At 44.2% G+C, this 22,012-nt stretch overlaps 1 protein-coding gene across 1 annotated transcript; it reads left to right on the plus strand.

The window, feature by feature from the left end:
• Positions 1-1,304: 1,304 nt before the first annotated feature.
• SEC61G (SEC61 translocon subunit gamma) lies at positions 1,305-6,295 on the plus strand. Its single transcript, XM_083188540.1, has 4 exons — positions 1,305-1,463; positions 3,111-3,209; positions 3,895-3,997; positions 6,151-6,295. Exons 2-4 carry the CDS (start codon positions 3,116-3,118, stop codon positions 6,158-6,160), a joined length of 207 nt encoding a protein of 68 aa, XP_083044666.1. The 5' UTR covers positions 1,305-1,463; positions 3,111-3,115; the 3' UTR covers positions 6,161-6,295.
• Positions 6,296-22,012: the final 15,717 nt, after the last annotated feature.

Consider the following 22,012-nt stretch of genomic DNA (forward strand, 5'->3'; position numbering starts at 1 on the left):
CAAGGGTTAAACAGCGTTGCTCAAAAGAAATGGCAAGTGGGTCATATGTAGGTGACCCCCCTGTGTGGGTTTCAAGTGTAATATGTTTTGACCAACGCTGTTTAACCCTTGCAGGACACCAGCTACTTATTCAAAATAATGACATCTGGGACCTATGCCCAGTTCCGTGCCCAATTTCTACCCAAATCCTTGTTGGTCAAAAGAAATTGCAAGTGGGTCATATGTATCTGACCCCCTTGTGCAGGTTTCAAGTGTCATACTGTTTGACCAACGCTGTTTAACCCTTGCAGGACACCAGCTACTTATTCAAAATGATGAGTCTGGGACCCATGCCCACTTTACTGCCCTATTTCTGCCCAAATCCTTGTTGGTCAAAAGAAATGGCAAGTGGGTCATATGTAAGTGACCCCCCTGTGCGGGTTTCCAGTGTAATATTTGTTGACCAACGCTGTTTAACCCTTGCAGAACACCAGCTACTTATTCAAAATGAAGATTCTGGGACCCATGCCCACTTTAGTGCCCTATTTCTGCCCAAATCCTTGTTGGTCAAAAGAAATGGCAAGTGGGTGATATGTAAGTGACCCCCTAGTGCGGGTTTCCAGTGTAATATTTGTTGACCAACGCTGTTTAACCCTTGCAGAACACCAGCTACTTATTCAAAATGATGATTTGGGACCCATGCCCACTTTAGTGCCCTATTTCTGCCCAAATACTTTTTGGTCAAAAGAAATGGCAAGTGGGTCATATGTAAGTGACCCCCCTGTGCGGGTTTCCAGTGTAATATGTTTTGACTAACGCTGTTTAACCCTTGCAGGACACCAGCTACTTATTCAAAATGATATCTGGGACCCATGCCCATTTTTGTGCCCATTTTCTGCCCAAATCATTGTTGGTCAAAAGAAATGGCAAGTGGGTCATATGTAGGCAACCCCCCTGTGTTGATTTCTGCAGTGAAATTTGTGGTCCATGATTCATTAACCCTTGTAAAAGTGATTGTTCTGAATAAGAAGCTGGAGCTCGAATAAGAAGCTGGCCGAATAAGAAGCCAACTTCAGCCTCGTCTAATTTTATTGAATAGGGTAAATCATTGTGAATAGAGGGACCTGTCCTTTAGCCCACTAGGATATTATACCCTATTTGTATTGAATGGGCTAAAGCACGGTGCCTGGAGGGACAAGGTCCTTTAGCCCACGGCACCACTAGAAAATAGTCAGTCACTCAACCAAGCGCTCCTTGACTCCTCCCACCACACTACCACAGACACGGGGAGGGTGGCTAGAGCGCCTGCTGACTACTTCCGTATTGCTGTTACACGACGACATCCTGCTCTGTGATAGGTTTGGCGGCGTCACACATCCGCTGACGTCAGTACTATAGAAGCTTGGACTGGAGTGCGACGTGTCTTACCGACTAGCGAGCCGAGCTTGATCAGCTGTACCATCCGCCGCCGCCACCACCACCAGGTAACCCCGCACTCTCACACACGCCGGTGCCGCTATGTGCCAGCTGCTTGAGGGCAGTGTTCTTGGCATGAGTGTCACTTACTGTCAGGGACGATTACTGGTCGGCAAGCGCCTGGCCCGGTAACGCCACGTACTCCTATCAGATCACACACAGGATGGATGCACAACGTTCCTCGCTCTCATTCTGCAGTCGGTAGCAACTAGTTATCAATACACTCGCCTGACCCTTGTATTACAGCGCTTGGGACTTAGGGAAGGTTTCCTGTATTTTTTTTTTTTTTTGATTGCAGCTAGAATAAGAATAGATTTTTTTTTTTTTGATTGCAGCTAGAATAGATTATGTCACTAAATGACCTCACTTAACATCTTTCTCAACATATCTTTCACAAATTGATTTTAAGTTGGTTACCGATATTCAGTGTGTATGCTCAATATTGGCTACCCACGGCTGGTATCACTGACTATCGGATGGGTTTGTGTAGTGTCTATGAGGCTCAAGGTTCCCATACATCTGCAGTGTATTGGGGTAATTGGCTTTTTCCAGGTGATTGCTGATTTCAACCATAAAGTGTTTGTAATTGCACTATATGGTTCAGCAAGTAATGGAGGTTAGAGGGTGACAATATATGGTAACAGCCAATCTGCAGACCATTAGTAGAAGTGTATATTAAAATGACCCCTTCGTGCTTTTCAAATTGAATCTCATTTTAATGAAAAAAATCTGCAAATCTCTGATTTCTGCAAACTGATGGAATGGGCAGCTTGTTAAAATGGGAAAACTACATAATGTGTAGTGTGATGGCAATGGGGTGGCAAAAGAACATCATGTTACTGTGTAATATACATACTCGCTCCCTTAAGGCCCCCATAAACTAGGCAATTCACCTTAAATTTGGGCTTTTTTTTTCACAGGTGACTGACAGCAGGTCTCATGGGCATTGCATTGGAGCCTGTGAGTCACACCGGTTGCACAAGCAAACTATTGGTTTGCTTCTGCAGTTGGGCAGGTTTGGCTGTGATTGTATGTGATATACCACATGTGGCTCAAGGGAGCCTTCTAGTGACTTCTTTGAGGGGAGAATCCCCTGCATTGTATTGGACTTTTAGAGGTTCACAGAAATAATAGCAATGTTGGTGTACTGTATCATGCATACACACTTGCCGATGCTGACTCAATGAGGTGAGCAATGGCAGCATGGCCATCATTAACAAGGATCTCCCTTGTCTGGACAAGGGAGGGGATCGTTAATTATATCAAGTGACTACACCAGTAGATAAAGTATATATCTTTCAGAATGGATTTTCTGGAAGACCTTTCAGTTTATCTTCTAGTGTGTATGCAGCTTTAATTCTGCTGAATGCTATGTACCATTTTTTCAAGGTAGGAAATAAGTCTAGGATATTAGGGCTGAAGATTTTTTTTAACAGATTTATTGAAAAGATCAGATCAGGGTGCGCAAGCATAGCACCAAGTGAATTGCTGCTTTTGGTGACCTTTAGTGGCAGCCGCAGGTAGAAACAATTGAATTACCAACTTATGTCATTTTTCATTAGGAAAAAAAAATTGTAATCCGATTGAGACTAAAATACTTGGTATACATTTACCCTTTATGTGTAATTGTATTTGTACATTGTTTATGCTTCCAGACATCATGGATCAGGTAATGCAATTTGTTGAGCCCAGCCGCCAATTTGTGAAAGATTCCATCCGACTTGTCAAGAGATGTACTAAGCCAGACAGGAAAGGTACGTCTTCATGAGATCTGGTTTTACTGCATGACCAGTATAGTTTCTCTTTGAGTCCCTTAGTAGTACTCTTAAACTGGGTCAACACTACATGAGTTTTAAAATGTATTTTGCAAATTTCAACGGAATGACAAAATGTTCAAAACGTCCAATGTACGCACTGACTATTCGCGCTCCTGTGTGTTGTCAGCAACATCCTTTGTGCAGGGCCAACAGAAGAGGACTAGGGAGTTTGGCCGCTCTGTCACTTCCAGCATTGAGTGTATACGTTTGCCATTGCAGGTCCTATTGCCAGCGATGTCTACTGCCACAGTTTCTGAATGAGCTGTTAGAGGAAGCTGGATAGCATGGGGACTGCATGTGTTCATTATCCAATAGCCTTGATTAATATTTTCTGAATGGATGTGACATGAGCAGGTCCAGTTATCAAACTTCAAATTCCAAAGGCAGGACATATAGTCTTATGTATGTAACCATCAATAAACCTCTTGTGATTGCGACATTGGTGCATTGGAAAACTAGGTTATACTTATTTTGCTAATGTTTTTTCTTTTCATCTGAGGGTTTGACATGCAAGGTAGTGGGACAATCGGGGCAGGGGCTTTGCATCCATATTGTAGTGTTTTGATGTTTATTTGTATGCCAGAGTTGAACATGCAACTTTTTTTTTTTTTTTCAATTGCAGAATTCCAGAAGATTGCGATGGCAACTGCAATTGGATTTGCTATAATGGGGTTTATTGGATTCTTTGTAAAACTTATCCATATTCCTATTAACAACATTATTGTGTAAGTATCTATTCTGTACGGAACTATAATAATCCAATTAAGGGATGTCTTAGACTAGATACACACAGGACTTTGGTACGATGTCATTTCTGGGCAAATTGGAATGACTTGGTGCTACATGCATCAGATCATGGCACATTTGGCCGTCTCACCACTGTATCGTGCATTAGCACAATAGGTCAGGCTGGTGGATCAGCTGGGAACACCTTATTCTGATTTGTACCTGGGCTTAAGTGCCATGGAATCCTCACATCAATACCTGCAGCTTTTTCTACAACCAATCAGTGCAGATGCACTCATATTTAGTATCCACTAAAGCCACAGTATCATGAAGGTGAAGTAAACTTTAGCTTCCACTCCTGGTGCTGCGGATTACCAGGCATAACCAGTACAAACTGTGTGTAATAAATATTTGTAGCAAGTAGAATGGTGGCACTCCAAAGATCCAGATATAAAATACTAAGCACATGGCTCCAATGTTTGACATCTTTTTGTAACACTAAATGGTTAATACTGTTCCCGTATCACAAATTAGGGTATCAATCTGTATGATGGGGAGAAATGTCTTAACTCGTTCATGTAGAGCGGAGATAAGCCCCTACACACTAAGCCTGGGGTAGCCAACCCTAGTCCTCGTGCGCTACCAACAGTGCATGTTTTGCAGGTCTCCTCACAGAATCACAAGTGAGCTAATTAGCTCCATCTGTGGATCTTTTAAAATGTGTCAGTGATTAATGAGTGCAGCTGTGCAGCAGCTGGGTTGTCTGGAAAATGTGAACTGTTGGTAGCTCTCGAGGGCTAGGGTTGGCTACCACTGCACTAAGCGATCCTGGCCGCGGCCGATCTAGTTAACAATATCCGCTGTGGGCGAACAATATTGATTGTACACACTGAAAGACCTGTAAACTACATAATTCAGTGACTTCCTCAGGACCCTCTGAACATGCTGGTGGTTTGGCTTTTGTCTGTAACATGCAGGATGTGGCTAGAAGGGGTTAAGGGCCAGATTCTCTAAGCTTCAAAAGTGATAAAATGGAGAGTGATAAACAGCCAGCCAATCAGCTCCTGCCTGACATTTTTCAAACAGTCTGTGACATGGCAAGTAGGAGCTGATTGGCTGACTGTTTATCACTCTATTATCACTTTTGAAACTTAGAGAATCTGGCCCTAACTCTTTAGAGTGCCAACGTTGCTGTGAGCAATCCTCAAAATATCCACTAAAAAATGCCAGCATCACTCACAGCGACTGTTCTTTTGGTATAAATACAAATCCAGCAAAGTCAATTAATTGAAGTTTAGTTAGTATTGCACCCAAAAAAGAACAGCTGCTGTGACCGGCACTGGCATTTTTTAACAGATATATTTAGGATCTCTCACAGCAATGTTGGCACTCAAAAGGTCAATAAAGGTTTGCTTGGCAATTTTCACACCTATCTTGACAAATACCCATGGCACTCAGAGTTTGATATTGAGTGTACACACTAGATCTGGGGTAGCCAACCCTAGTCCTCGAGAGCTACCAACAGTGCATGTTTTGCAGGTCTCCTCACAGAATCACAAGTGAGCTAATTAGCTCCATCTGTGTATCTTTTAAAATGTGTCAGTGATTAATGAGTGCAGCTGTGCAGTAGCTAGGTTGTCTGGAAAATGTGAAATGTTGGTAGCTCTCGAGGGCTAGGGTTGGCTACTACTGCACTAGATGATCTATTAAAAAATATTGCCCAGAAGCCACTTTCTGAGCGATGTCTCTTACAATATCCTCTAGTGTGTATTGAGCTTATGTATGACTTTGCATAATGATGCAATTCAAAATTGATATAGCAATTTAGAAGTTGCCTTGTTATGTGCTCTGTATATTATGCCTTCGTAAATCCACTTGTCATTTTAATGTACTTCCAATGTGGTGGTGGTGGTTTGGCTTTTAATGATAACTTCTCTTAAAAAATCTGGATCTGTGGGTTGACTTTATTTTCCAGCCTTCAGTGGAGGCTGTGAAATGGAAAGAAGTAATTGCGTAAAGATTTTTCTACAAAGCAAGTCCTATCCCTTAACTCTAATGCCAGAGATGAGCTGTTACGTGTGTTTAAGAAAATCTGAATGAAAATATGCAGCCCGTTAACCCTTCCCCCCCCCCCCTCCTCTTCTTCTTTCAGTGGCAGCTAGTCTCCCTCGCTTCAGATGATGGCATGGAATTGAAACCTTGGCAATGTGTTAATAGACGAATGCATTTTTTTTTTTTTTTTGGTCCTTTGTATATTTTTATCTTGCCTAGTTCAAGTAATAAAACACACAAAATGACGACGTGTTTTTTGATTGTCTCTTCATTATTTAGTAGTTTAAATTCTGCATCTTTGCAAATGATATGCGCAATTGTGCATAGTCTAGTGCAGGGCTGGGCAACACCGGCCCTCCAGATGTTGATGAACTACACATCCCAGCATGCCTTGCATCAGTTTCAGCATGGCCACATAGCAAAACTAATGCAAAGCATCCTGGGATGTGTAGTTCATCAACATCTGGAGGGCCGCTGTTGCCCAGCCCTGAGTGTGTGCTCCAGAGCTATCAACAGTTAATGTTTTCCAGGTTTCCTCACAGAATCACAAGTGAAGTATTTTTAGCTCCACCTGTGGATCTTTTAAAATGTTAGTCAGTAATGAGTGAGGGAATCATTTAAAAGGCAAAAACAGGTTTCGCCTTTTAAACATTTACTTCTTTAAAACCGAGTGCCAGACGGGATCCCGACAGGCATTTACCTGATGTTGGGATCCCGACTGTCAAAACACCAACAGCTGGGCTCCCGACGGCCGTCTGCTATTTTCCCTCATGGGGGTCCACAACCCCCATAGAGGGAGATAGAATAGGTGGCTCGCGTAGCGTGGCGAGCCCGCAAGGGGCTTTGTTGCGCTCGCCATGCTGTCTTGGTTTGGCCAGTCGGGCTAATGACTGTCGGGATCCTGACTGTCGGACCTCTGTACCAAACCCTTTAAAACATGGTATGTGCTGGCAAGTAGTCTACACATGCAAGGTCTAAAAGCTGGATACACACTATAACAGGGGTTCCCAATCTTTTTTGAATCACGGCACCCTAGAGTATCAGAATTTTTCCACGGCACCCCTAGGCCCAAAATAAATATATATATATATATATATATATATATATATATATATATATATATATATATATATATATATATATATATATATATATATATATATATATATATATTTATTTACAGGTTCTTATATAGCGCAGCAGATTCCGTTGCGCTTTACAATAGTAGACAGTGATAAAACAAACTGGGTAACAACATACAGTCTTGGAGGTAGGAGGGCCCTGCTGCAAGCTTACAATCTATAGGGGGAAACACAAGGACAGGCTATATATATATATATATATATATATATATATATATATATATATATATATATATATATATATATATATATATATATATATATATTAGTAGATTGTGTTTATATGTGCTTCTTCGGTTCAGTTATGTAGTAAAGGGCAGGATTTGGTCCTGTTTGTTTGTAACCAGCACTGGTTTTGTTTTTTTAATAATTGATCATAAATAATTTGAACTGGGCCACCAAAGCGTGGTACCCCTGTCCAAGGCACCCCAGGGAGCCACGGCGCACAGTTTGGGAACCACTGCACTATAAGATTCTTTAAATCACCATTTAGGCAATTTTCTACTCGTGCTTACAGTTCTTAACACATCATTCCTAAGCAAGTAACTGTTATAAAAATGTGTCCTCTTTGGTCAATGTGTGGGCATTATATTAAACATAACTGTGTAAAGTACGCTGCTCAAAAAAATAAAGGCAACACTTAAATAACACAATGTAGCTCCAAGTCAGTCACACTGGTGTGAAATCCAACTGTCCGCTTAGGAAGCAACACTGACTGACAATCAATTTCACATGCTGTTGTGCAAATGGAATAGAAAACAGGTGGAAATTATAGACCATTAGCAAGACTCCCCAATAAAGGAGGAGGTGGTGGCCACATACCACTTCTCAGCTCCTATGCTTTCTGGTCACTTTTGCAAGCTGGCGGTGCTTTCATTCCTAGTGGTAGCATGAGACTGAGTCTACAACGCACACAAGTGGCTCAGGTAGTGCAGCTCATCCAGGATGGCACATCAATGGGAGCTGTAGCAAGAAGCTTTGCTGTGTCTGTCAGCGTAGTGTCCAGAGCATGGAGGTGCTACCAGGAGACAAGCTAGTACATCAGGAGATGTATAGGATTGCAACAACCCAGCAGCAGGACTACTACCTCCACCTTTGTGCAAGGAGGAACATTGCCAGAGCCCTGCAAAATGACCTCCAGCAAGCCACAAATGTGCATGTGTCTACTAAAAACGGTCAGAAACAGACTCCATGAGGGCCTGATGTCCACAGGTGGGGGTTGTGCTTACTACCCAACATCATGCAGAACGTTTGACATTTGCCAGAGAACACCAAGATTGGTAAATTCACCATGGGTGCCCTGTGTTTTTCACAGATGAAAGCAGGTTCACCATGAGCACATGTGACATTCTGGAGAAGCCAAGGAGAATGTTCTGCTGCCTGCAATATCCTCCAGCATGACCGATTTACAGTGGGTCAGTAATGGTGTGGGGTGGCATTTCTTTGGGGGCTGCATAGCCCTCCATGTGCTCGCCAGAGGTAGCCTGACTGCCATTAGGTACTGAGATGATCCTCAGACCCCTTGTGAGACCATATGCTGGTGCGGTTGGCCCTGGGTTCCTCCTAATGTATGACAATGCTAGATCTCATGTGGCTGGAGTGTGTCAGCGGTTCCTGCAAGACTAAAGCATTGATGCTATGGACTGGCCTGTCTGTTCCCCAGACCTGATCAAATTGAGCACATCTGGGACATCATGTCTCGCTCCATCCACCAACGCCACGTTGCACCACAGACTGTCCAGGAGTTGGCTGATGCTTTAGTCCAGGTCTGGGAGGAGATCCCTCAGGAGACCATTTGCCACCTCATCAGGAGCATGCCCAGGCATTGTAGGGAGGTCATACAGGCATGTGGAGGCCACACCCACTACTGAGCCTCATTTTGACTCGTTTTAAGGATCCCTCAAAGTTGGATCAGACTGTTGTGTGTTTTTCCACTTTAATTTTGAGTGTGACTCCAAATCCAGACATCCATGGGTTCATAAATTTGATTTCCATTGATAATTTTTGTGTGATTTTGTTGTTAGCACATTCAGCTATGTAAAGAACAAAGTATTTTTAATAAGAATATTTCATTCATTCAGAACTAGGATGTGTTGTTAGTGTTCTCTTTTTATTATTTTGAGCAGTGTATAAGGATGTTAATCCATAAGCAGAAGAAATAGTTAAATATTGCACCCAAAACAAGTTTCTCTGAGCGGCACTTGCATTTTTAGCAGATATTTTGAGGATCTCTATCACTTCTTCAGTAGTAAGAACTAAAACAGCCCTCCTACACATCCTTTTACTCTGGGATCATTAATTCTTGAAAGATCGTTTGAAAGCATGCCCTGCCACAGTTTTGGTATTATCCACAGAAGCTGGAATGTTGAATACTCCTGATTTTCAATACAATATATATAATATAATAAAGTGCTGAAGTTGGCTAGCACATTTTGTGTATGACTGACTATCAGCATTGAGTTTGTACAGTATATTCATGTGCTTTCATTAGTTTTTTCCTCACGATCCCAAAAATATTTCATTCACGCTCAAAAAAAAAAGTGTGTACATGTGGTAGCGACCATAGATTGTATGATAGTACCCTTTCACATTGTAAAAATAACCCTGGTCTCTGCGATGTAAAAGAGAATTGTTAAATTTCCTGAGTCCAACAACCCAGCATTCCGACCCATGTTGGACCGCCACTGATGTTGGGAACCTGGCAAATGCCTGGTTGCTGTGGGGAGCTGAACCTCGCAAATGCCGAGTCACTCCCCAGACAGACCCGTGCCCGAATCCTAGGTGCGATCCGGAACAAAAAACTGGTAATGTAGGGATGCATAGAAGAATTGAACATTTGCTGCCAAACATTGGAAACCGGACCAAACTCAGACACATTGGATCAATTTGTTAAATCAAACAGCTTTAAACAAACAGTTGTTTACCATTTTACAGCATTTGGGAGTGAATGGTTGATTGTCCAAATACAGGCGTATTGTCATACAAATAACATTTCCATACTATTAACTCACCGTTTGTGAGGGGACTTCAATTAGCAGCAATAACCAATTTCTAGAGGTTAATATGGCCCAAATGTAACTTTATGCAGCCCGGCACAAAATGTGTATTCTCTTAGCCTCACAAAGTAGCATTTAACTCTATAGGATTTTTCACATAGCAGGTGAAAAGTTTGGAAAAATCCTTAATTGAAAGTAAGGTACTTGTGTATTATAGCGGCGCCCCCGATGTACATTGCGCAATGTTTTTATCGCATCGCATTCCATGCACCCGATGGCATGCGATGCGACGTGATTTTTGCCCCCTATGCGATGAAACATTGTATAAGCACCCTAAAGGGTGCTTTTAAGCACCCAAATGGGTGCTTACAATGTTAAATGCACCCCCACGCCACCCCCCACTATAGACGTGAACCCGAAGCGTGGCGAGCGGCGGCGGTACGCATCCTCCGACCTTTTCATACCCCCACTATCCACAACGGCGTGGAGTTGAGAATAGAAAGTGTGGCGAGCCACCGAGCCCGAAGCATGGCGAGCGGACGCGGATACCTGTGAAGCCCGCGAGGGGACGCCGATACCTGTGAAGGTATCCGCGTCCGCTCGCCACGCTTCGGGCTGGGTGGTTCGCTGCGCTCGCCAGACTTTCTATTCTCAACTCCACGCCGTTGTGGATAGTGGGGGTATGAAAAGGTTGGAGGACGCGGGCTCGCTGCGCTTGCCACGCTTCGGGTTCACGTTTATAGTGGGGGGGTGGCGTGGGGGTGCATTTCACATTGTAAGCACCCATTAGGGTGCTTATACAATTTTTAATCGCATCGCATTGAATGCCATACACAATGTCATACAATTTTAAAATTGTATGACATTGTGCGATATCGCGTCGCATCGCATGCCTTTATGGTATGCGATGCGATGCGATGGGCGCCGCTATAATACACAAGTACCGACAGTAAAAATGTCATGGAGGTCTCACCCTCATTGATTAGTGAGGCACTTAGCAGCTTAATTTGTCCAATAATTGTTTTTGGGGGGGTAATATTGAAAAAAATGCAGAATAATGGATGACAGGAATATGGGAGTGTTGTATTTGTGTAAAATGTTTTTAGGCTTGCACGTGGGAGTTACAGGTGGTTTTGTTCAACTAGTTTAACACACCAAAAAGGATAACAGCATTTTATCCCCCCACATTTATCATTGGAAAAACACTTGCTTTATATTTTTGGTACTTGTTACCTAGAACGGCGGGCATCGCATGTACATCGCATGCCATTATAATGGCATGCGATGCGATGCCCGCGATCGCATGCGGCCAAAAAACCGCATGCAATGCGACCGACGCGATTACCGTGATTTACATAGGGAACAATGTTAAATGGCCCAATTGACCCGATTTCACATAGGGAACAATGTTAAATGGCCCACAGACCCCAAATAGCCACCCTGAAGTGTGAAATGGCCCCCCCAATTGTTAACACCACCCAACGATCAACGTCAACCCGAAGCGTGGCGAGCGGCGGCGGTACGCGTCCTCCGACCTTTTCATACCTCCACTATCCACGTCGGCGTGGAGTTGAGAATAGAAAGTGTGGCGAGCCACCGAGCCCGAAGCGTGGCGAGCGCACGCGGATACCTGTGAAGCCCGCGAGGGGACGCGTATACCTGTGAAGGTATCCGCGTTGCCACGCTTCGGGCTCGCTGCGCTCGACACACTTTCTATTCTCAACTCCACGCCGACATAGATAGTGGGGGTATGAAAAGGTCGGAGGACGCGTACCGCCGCGCTCGCCACGCTTCGGGTTGACGTTGATCGTTGGGTGGTGTTAAAAATTGGGGGGGCCATTTCACACTTGAGGGTGGCTATTTGGGGTCTGTGGGCCATTTAACATTGTTCCCTATGTGAAATCAGGTCAATTGGGCCATTTAACATTGTTCCCTATGTAAAATCGCGGTAATCGCGTCGGTCGCATCGCATACGATTTTTTGGCCGCATGTGCTGCGACCGACGCGATTTTTTTCCTTGCGATGCCAAAATCGTGGGTGCCGTTCTAGGTAACAAGTACCATATTTTTTCATTGCTATGAAAATATGGAAAAAATAACACCTTGTAAGAGCCCCACACAGTTAGCTTTTGGTCACTAATAAACTTCTATACTGTTAACCAATAGAAGTTTTCGCTTTTGGTTAAAGGCTGCTTTCCCTCTACTTTACTTGAACAACATAATAGAAAATTCCCATGCCAGTGGGATAAGCCTTTTCCAAGTGAAGCATTGCAAAATGCAATTAGTGACATTGCCATACAATAGTCATGTTAATTTGAGCCACAAAAAAACAAAGATTTTACTGAGGAGAATTGAATCTGCCCCATGAGAAAATGCTTCTAATTTGCTTAGAGCAGTGGTTCCCAAACTTTTTCAGTCCAAGGCACCCTTTGGGTCTTCATGACTTTTTCAAGGCACCCTTAAGCCAAAATAATTAATAGTAGTAAGTAGGTGGCCCGTGTGAAAATTTTGCATGCGGCCAGGTACCGCAGCGAGCAGGGCACTGCACCCACCTAACCCCTTGCCCCACTGTGCCAACCTGCACTGCAACCCCCTGCCACACTGTATCCACCTAACCCATTTAAACCCCTGCGCCACTGCAATAACCCACACTGCACTCGCTTAACCCCTGCCAACTGTACCTGCCTAACCCCCTGCCAGTGACAGTGAATCCATTTAGCTAATCAAATCTATAGTAGCTGCCAATATAGTGTCCAGGCAGACGCTATCAATGCCGTCTGAGGACTGCAGTATGGGAGTACCTGGAGGAGCTGCACTGCAGAAATTAGGATTAAAGGGGTCTTTAAATCTTCTTCATACAGTATTTCTCCCCAGGACCATTGGGAGAGCAGTCAGGGTGATGGAAAATTGTGTGTGGGGACAAGCCACCTGCTGTGCAACTTGATAAAGGGGGAGTAGCAATGCTGTCATAGGGGTGTGGCTGTTTCTTTTTGCACCCCAGGCACTTAATAGAATTTGTGCTCCCCCCATCCCCTCTTACCACTGACCCCCTGGTTGTCCTCCTTCTACAGAGACTTTACTCTGTAATATGGTATAGTCTTTTCATCCCCTGATATATTCAAATAGAACGCTGTCCTAACATCAAAATGCATAACCCTAACAACTTATATAATATTTATTAAAATATTGTCTCTCTCTTGCTCACTTATCTTCTTTTGCTCCACTATCACTCTCTGTCTCCCTCTCTTCCTCTCCATAATTCCCTCTTTCACTCATCCACTAGCTCCCTCTCAACAGATCTCTCTATGGGGGGGATGCACTAACATCCGTCGCCCCACTTTGCTGCACATCAACGGCTACTGCATCGATAATAATCGCATATGCACAAAGATATGTGAATATTATAACAAAGGGCAGCTCTTGCAAAGCAGCTGATGATGTGTTAGCGGGTCCCCGGTGGCTCTCCCTCCTCCTGCTGTGCCCGGCTGTTTGCAGAGCTCTCCTCCTCCCTGCACCCGGAAAGGGGAAGTACAGTGCTAGAGGGGAGGAGGTCACTGGTCCTAAACCTATTCTGGGGACCAGTTTTCAATGGTAGCTTAGAAATGCATACCTCAGATCTATAATGGTTATGCAATTACATACTCCCAAATCCCTGGTGGGTTTGCAAAAAAAACAGAAACAGGTTTCTGATTGCTTTACAATGCAGAACCCCAAATATCTAGTCACTTAAAAATGCAGATAGACTTCCTGTAGGTGGACCCAGGAGTGTGCCGCTTTTAGATCAAGCTCTCCGCTCCCATCTAGCGCTACCTCAGGACTCTGAGTAAATACCCCAACACCACCGAAGGTGCTCTGGAGATAGTGGTGGGCAAGAGGGGCTTTCTACCAGCTCCCCACCCTGCTCTCTTAGCCGGAATCGGGAGGCTGGAGGAGACGCCGATGCACTGGGCACCATCTACCTCTCCTCACGCAGCCTGGACAGCCAAAATGGATGCAGCATCCTGTTTACACACTGCTCCTAAGCCCACATGCAGGTGCGCAGCACCGTAGCACAACACCTCTCACTGTGCTTCTTTTGGGATACAAAATCCTGCTGGTGTGTGGACCACTTCCTTCCCTGCAATCTATGTGTGGTCTTCCCTGCTAACACATGGACACAGCTGCAAGACAAGCATTCCCTGGTACAGTTCTCTATGGACCCTATTTGCAGCAGGGGTCTCAGGGATACAGGTTGTTCCCTACAGCAGGAAGGCATATTTCTCCTGTCCCTTACAATTGGACTGTAATATTTAGGACTGCTGTACATAATACTTTATTGTTTGAGAGAAAATGTACCAATTACCCCTGACATCATCATCTGATCACTGGGCCCATGAGTAAATTATAGCACTGTAGGCACAAACAATTTTTCCCCTATCTCCCACATACAGCTGGACATATCTAATGGGTTGGTTGCACTGTCTTTTCCATTACCACTTTATAAGATTAATCATGCCCATGGTGTTTCCATTATAAATATATAACGATCGGTTATCTGTTACTACCTTTTCAGGTTTTAAGGCTAAATAGGGAAGTACCCGCTTACTATTCTGCAGTGTTATGTATAAGCTTCTTAAACATTAACATCATTGCTGTCTATACAAGTCGTCATTTAGTGCTACATGCCTCAGTTTTGTTACATTCTCATTTACTTCCATTTTCCAGTATACCCCCATTCCCCCGTGACTCTTGTCCTAAAAAGTCTCTCTGGTCACTACCCATATCACCCTTGCTCTCTTGTCTATAATGGACAAATGTATGGGTAAACAACAGAAAAGTGGAGAGGGGGTCACCAGAGATATCAAATCCACAGGTCCACACTCGAGAAACATTTTACCCTTTTCAGTAAGAGAGGACATCCTTTAGGATATTCATGACCCATCACAATACAGTGCATCCTCGATATCTAAAGCACAAGATATTTCGGATCTCTTATCTCCTTTATTGGATAAAAAATTGGCAGGCCTGAAAGAGGCTATTAAATCTACCATAATCCAACTAAAAGAGCATGGAGCACGATTTGACGAAATGGAACAATGCATCTCTTATCTAGAAGATAACCTGTTTACGGCAAAAACTACAATTGGCTCTCAGGAGGCGTTGTTGGCAGCAGCTCATGATAAATTGGAAGATCTTGAAAACAGGAACCAACATAACAACCTGCGCTTGATAGTACTACCTGATTCAGTTAAGCAAAAATACCTGATGGCCCTGGTTTCTATCTGGCTTCCGAGAGAGCTGAATTGTTTACCTACCTCTAGAATAATGCTCATCGAAAGGGCTCACTGGATAGGCCTGGAACGACAACTGGATAGCGGCAGACCCCGCCCTGTCATATTTAACACTTTGTTTATTTTTTTAATATTTTCATGCTTCTTTGTATTGTGAAAAAGGACAAAACTGCGCAGAGTACTAAGAAATCAAATAGGAATTTATTACCAATGATGATAAAAATAAGAAGCAAAGATATGCAGTATATAATATACTGTATAAGCCAGTGATTCCCAAACTGTGTGCCGTGGTGCCGCAGCACTGTCACAGGGGAGCCGCGGCTGACGTGACTAATGAGGCATCCTGCTGGCAGCCAGCCACGTTTCTCAGTGGAGAGCCAGTCTGTGTATTGTGCGGGCTGGATGCGATGCGCTAAGGACAGATCAATGGGCGGGCAGATGTGAGTGTAATCAGCTGGTGGCAGGGGGGAGAGGGCTGGTTATCGGGTGAATGGAGTAGGAGGAAGTGGGGGCTTGCATTCCCAGCGACAATGGCATCAAAAGGGACAGCCAACTAGTGCCTGCCGATCTGAGGTTGCCCAAAGCAGCCCTCCCCCCCCCCCCTGCCCAGTACCTCCAGTAGTCTCCCTTCCCCCTCTGCCAGCAGAACACCCAGCGAGCGGGGTAAGGAAGGAGCTGCACCGATTAGGTCAATGTGATAGACAGGGCCAGATTTGCCACTCAGCCCGTGAGGCACCTACAGTATTAAGGGCAGCAAAATTAGGGTTAACAGGCCCATACCGCCGTTTGCCCGTGTCAGTGTTTGTCCGCCCCGGCAGCGGCCATGACAGAGGGAGTCACACAGTGATGATGCCGCGGAACGGCTCTGCTGAGAGCCGAGGACAGTGACATGGACGCACTGTGTGAGCGCGCAGCCGCCTGAAGCCAGCCCGGGTGTGCCGTGCCGATCCCGGCTTAAGGGTGCCTTGATGAAATCATGGAGACCCAAAGGGTGCCTTAAACCAAAAAAGTTTGGGAACCACTGGTATAAGCTGTACAGCTATTTAGTGGACACAATAGTAAAATAACAGACAAGATATAATATTTAAAAAGCAAATAACAACACATACAATAAAGGAATCTTTGAGTATGGAACCCTCAAAGCAGGTGGTACAAGCTACGGCAATTAGTACAAGCTGTGTACCCAGTAAGTCTGTTTTTATGCCAAAGGTGTTTCTAGGCCGTCCTATATAGTCACAGGGGTGACACGTTCATGTTTGGATACCATGTTAAAATTAGTAGAATAAAGCAGATTTGGGCACTTAGGTTTTAGTAGCGTGCCATATGGTTACCTGGCTGTGGGTTCATTTTGAATTTATGTCTGGCCAGACAGTAGACAAAATACAGCAGCTTTGCAGTGTGTTGGATATTCCCTTGTGCCTCCAAGTTCTGACACTGAATGTCTTTAGTAGGCAACTTTATCTCGAGTAAAACACCAGTGTGGATAAGGAAATTTCTGCAGGTACAAGATGCCAGTCTTATCATGCTTAAAAAATATGGATGTTTGGAGCTCTCACACATTTCCCTGCCTGCTGTAAGCCTCAGCGGCTTCCTCAGAGAGATATTTTGTATAGCACACTCTTTTACCTAAAGAGTCCTTTATTGTATGTTTTATTGTCTTTTTTAATATTATGGGGGGTATTCAATGTCAGGGGAACATCTGTCGAGCAAGCTCGACAGCCGTGCCCCTGTCCCGTTCTCACTTTGCTCGACTGGAGCTCGGTGGTCGGGATTCAATGTCCCGGCCGCCGAGCGGTGAGAAGGGGGCGTGGCCACGAGTTGAGGATGGAAATAGACGAGCTCCGGCCGGGAGCTCGCCTAGTTCCGGCTTTTCTCGGCAGAACGAGCCCGACAGCTTGTGCTGTCGGGCTTGTTCTGCGGAGAACCCCTGTTCAATGCTGTCGGGGAAGACAGCATTGAATAGGGCCCCGCAGCCATCTCCCCCGTTGGGAGATGGCTGCGGGAGGACGACAAGGCATGAATACTCCCCTTTGTCTTCTTGTATGTTATTTTATTATTGGGGCCACTAAATAGCTGTACAGCTTATATATATATATATCTTTGCTTCTTATTTTTATCATCATTGGTAATAAATTCCTACCTGATTTATTAGTACTCTAACTATGCGCAGTTTTTGTCCTTTCCACTGTTTCTTTCCAAAAAGAATTTCAGTATTTATACTGTAACACCATAAGGTAGTGTCACCAGATTTTTAGCGCCAGACTTTTGCTCTACTATTATTGTGTATTGTACTGACAAGCATAGGCGAATCTAGGGGGTGGTCGGACCACCCATTAGACTGCCTGGCGCCTTTTCCTTTATTTATTAAGCGCCGCTGCCTACATGTTTTTAAACAGTAATCAAACATGTTTAGAGAAAGGTTTGTCAGTCGCACAGAGGTAGATTTATTGTAACAAACGGGTGGACCCTCATAGCATAGCATAGTTCCTGAGGAAGCTTTTTTGCGAAAGCGTACGCTCGACTAACTACACACCTAGTGTGTCTAATACCCCACTTTCCCCTCCCCACTTACAAACTGTATATATATTTGTTGTTGGCTACATTGGGGTTTCCGTTGGACACGGTCCCCAATCAGTACACTGACACGGTCTCTGGCGCCAGAGCCGTGTGTGTCCCTGCCTGTTCTAGATCCGCATGAGCGAGGGAGTGCACACAGGCACACCTCAGACTCAGCTCTGCGGTTGGAACGCAGGTTGTGGAACTACTGGCTCCAGCAAGCCTAACAGCAGCGCTGAAACGGCATCACATCCGTGTTCAAGCGCGTGCTGGTGGCTGCACTAAGTGAGCCTCAGGACTATTGTGATACATTGTATATGATAAACTTACAAACCTGACTTATCCACATTACATGACTTTGGTAATATAAACAAGTCTTCCGTGCCACACTATATCTATTATAAATAATAACGGTGATAACGGGTAGTGGGGTCCCGCTAGGTGAGGATTCTTATCCTTTTTAAAATCACTATTTGTTGTCTTATGTGTTGTCCAGTCCTTTTTATATCTTCGCAACTATTTTAAATGAACTCAATAAAAGTGATGTTTTACTAAGTATTATTTCTCTAGGTGCACCAAGAAAAGGCACTCTTTTCTGTCCTCCTTAAAGTAATCAAACATGGCCACAGGACAGGAGGGCTGCGCGCATGCCCGATTGCACGCAGCTCCTCCCTTGATCCTTTGCGGAGCGCGAGCAGTGCACCCTGGGCGGTGCTCTGATCACGTGTCCTCCTTCCCTGCAGGAGCAGCTGGCAGCACGCCCTCTTCCACATGGACTGCGGCTAGAGCGCGTTACATTGCAGCGCAACCAGCAGGGATCATGCGGCGGGGGTCCCGTCTCCTGACTCGGACTGAGGTAGGACTCGGAGGCCTCTTTCTTATTCTTCAAAGGACTAGGTAGGAATTGGTGCCTGTAGTGCGGCTGCCTGGTGGTGATTTTGGTGTAGGGGTAAAAAAAAAAAAAATTCCGCCTCACGCCCGCCTGGAATACCTGTGGTTTTACCTTCTGCCCTAGTGCCCTGTCAGGCATCTCATATAATTGGATAGCTTTGTGTTTATGCGTTTGCAGCGTTTATGAGTCTTAAATTATGACTCAAACTCTGCAAACGCATAAACACAAGGCTATCCAATTACCAGCAAAGCTGTCTGTGGGAATTGCCATTTTTTTTTTAAAAGTGGCCATATTTACTTTTATTGCTATTATAATGGCTGCTGCAGAAACTCTAGAAAAGCAGGACACTGCAACAGTATACCCCCTCAAGGGGTTCTGCAGCAAAAATCGGGGAGTGACTTGCCCCTATTAAGCCACACCCCTGAAATTAGGCCACTCCCCTCTTTCTTCCACGCGGCGAAGCCACGCGCAAAAACATAGTGTGTATTCTGGGACCTCCCATTACCATATTTCTAAAATCGCCAATACTGACAAGGAAAAATAATGAAAAAAAACAAAGGCAAAAAAATAGATTTATTTTAACCCCTTCCCGACATTGCCTTTTAAGGTAATTTTTTTTTTTTTTTTCCTCCTTGTGTTCAAATAAGCGTAACTTTTTTAATTTTCCGGCTATATAGACACATGAGGGCTTTTTTTTTGCGGGACAAGTTGTACTTTCTAATGGTACCATTTACTATACCGTATAATATTCTGGGGAATCAGGAAATAATTCAATGTGGGGTAAAAAAAAAAAAAAACGCAATTCCACAATTTTGCGCTGGTTACGGTTTTTTTGGAGTTCATAGTTCGTTTAAAATGATGGGTTATCTTTATTCTATGGGTCGTTACGATTCCGGTAATACCAAACTTATATAGTTTTCGTTACATTTTACCACTAAAAAAAAAAATAGAAAATGTTACGGTTTTTCGAATTTGCGTCGCGTCGCCATGTTCTGCGGCTTATAACTTTTTTATTTTTCCACCTACGGACCTGGGTGAGGGCTCATTTTTTGCGGGCTGAAGTGTACTTTTTAATTAATACCATTATGGGATATGGGCGACTTTCTGATCTCTTTTAGTTATTTTTTTTTGGGTACGCGATGCGACCAAAAAGCGTAGTTTTGGCGTTGGGGATTATTTTCCGTTTACGCCTTTAACCGTGCGGGATAACTAATGTTATATTTTAATAGATCGGACTTTTAGGAACGCGGCGATACCAAATATGTTTATTTTTTTTATTATTTATTTATTTTTATTTGGGAAATGGGGAAAGGGGGGTGATTTGAACTTTTAATATTTTATTATTTTTTTTTTATTTTTAAACTTTATTTTTTTTTTTTTTTTACTTTTACTACAAGGCCCCCTAGTGTACTTGACCACTAGGGGGCGCGATCGCCTGTACTAGGTTCAGCCATAGAGCTCTATGGCTGAACGTAGTGATTTTTTGCACTTCCTATTACATCCTGCCTGAGGCAGGATGTAATAGGTATGAATACACGGACAGCACAGGGGTCTACATTAGACCCCTGGCTACCATGGCAACCGATCGGCACCCTCCGATCGCGCTGCGGGGGGCCCCGATCGGCGCCGGAGGGGGGCGCCCCCCCCTCCGATCAGCTATTTAAGCACTGCGGGCGCTTTGCCCGCGGTGCTTAAAGGGTTAAACGGCCGCGATCGGCGAACTCGCCGCTCGTGGCCGTGAGAGCAGGGACATGGCTGTAATATACAGCCATTACCTGCTCTCTATCAAGCCAGCTCACTCCGTGAGCTGGCTTGATTCACCCCCAACCGACATATGGCGTAAATGTACGTCATATGTCGGGAAGGGGTTAAAAAAATGCTCTGTAGCAAATTTGGTACACCAAGTAATGGTATACATACATAGCTTGTACATATGGGTATATGTGAATGGGTATTTAGCAGATTTGTAACAGTATGCAACAAAGGGTTAAGTTTTTGAATTATATGGATAAGGCCACAGTTCTAGATGCCTTTAGGAAGGCTCACACCTTGCTTTATCAGGGTAATCGACTTCAAGATTTCTCATATCAAGTAGCGATGAAGAGAAAAGAGTTTTCACCAATTTGCAAGTCACTCTTCGATGCTGGCATGTGTTTTGCGCTCTTGTACCCAGCCAAGCTCCGTATACTACATAATGGCACTTTTTTGATTCTGTTCAACCTGCCCATACTTTACATACTGTACATCGCTTTCTGGAATTAGTGCTCCCCTTTGCAGTACTAAGGGTGGATTTTAAAATTTCCAGTAAATACATAAACTTTTTTATGTTCTTTTATTCCCCTTGTTTATGTTTTTTCCTTTACAGGTAGTTCTGTAATGATTTTTGTCTAAATTTTATTGCTAGGCTTTATGTCACGATTATGTGCTGATCTACTGCATTGTGGCCCTTATTCTGATTGATGCGGACTTTACCGCGTTCTTACGGATCGCGTCTTTACGGCGTCTGCGCATGCGTGGAGAACGCTACGCGCATGTGCCACGCCTTGACTCGGTACCAGTTCGGACAAAGCCCGTCCAAAACTGGTCACCGCAATCAGTCGGGAAATAGGGGCGTATTATGGGCGTCATGCGGAATGACACATGGGCGTAGTTTCAAAGTGGGCAAAACGGGGCGGAAACATGGGCGGACACGGGGGAGTACACTTATGTTGGGGGGCGTACATTCGGAAACCACTCCGAATGCACGCGAGCAAAAAGGGCTGAAATGTGCGGTGTCCACAAGTGTACTATTGCTTTGCGGACACCACTCGTTCATGCGGTAGGCGAACGTACGCCTAATGACTACAACCATTAACACCTGAACCCAATACAATCTACTCCTTTACTCATTACTCACTAATAGGACGCTTGTCAGTGCTTTAATTGAAACCATTGCTGCTTCAAGGAAACCTTAGTAATCCCCCACATATGCTGTACTTGTCCCACACTTAAAAACTGCTAACAATTGACATGACAGAATATTAATACTAGCAATACACATGTGTTTTCGACATGTACTCATGAAACCACACATTTTGGGTAAAGTAAACACATTTATTTATATTCAT

The sequence above is a fragment of the Crinia signifera genome, chromosome 5 (assembly GCF_055691185.1).
Source record: "Crinia signifera chromosome 5, ASM5569118v1, whole genome shotgun sequence".
NCBI lineage: Eukaryota > Metazoa > Chordata > Amphibia > Anura > Myobatrachidae > Crinia > Crinia signifera.

Coding starts and splice junctions, on each gene's coding strand:
- SEC61G (XM_083188540.1), top strand. CDS start 3,116: ATGGATCAGGTAATGCAATTTGTTGAGCCCAGCCGCCAATTTGTGAAA. Junction 3,210..3,894: donor TACTAAGCCAGACAGGAAAG/GTACGTCTTCAT, acceptor TTTCAATTGCAG/AATTCCAGAAGATTGCGATG.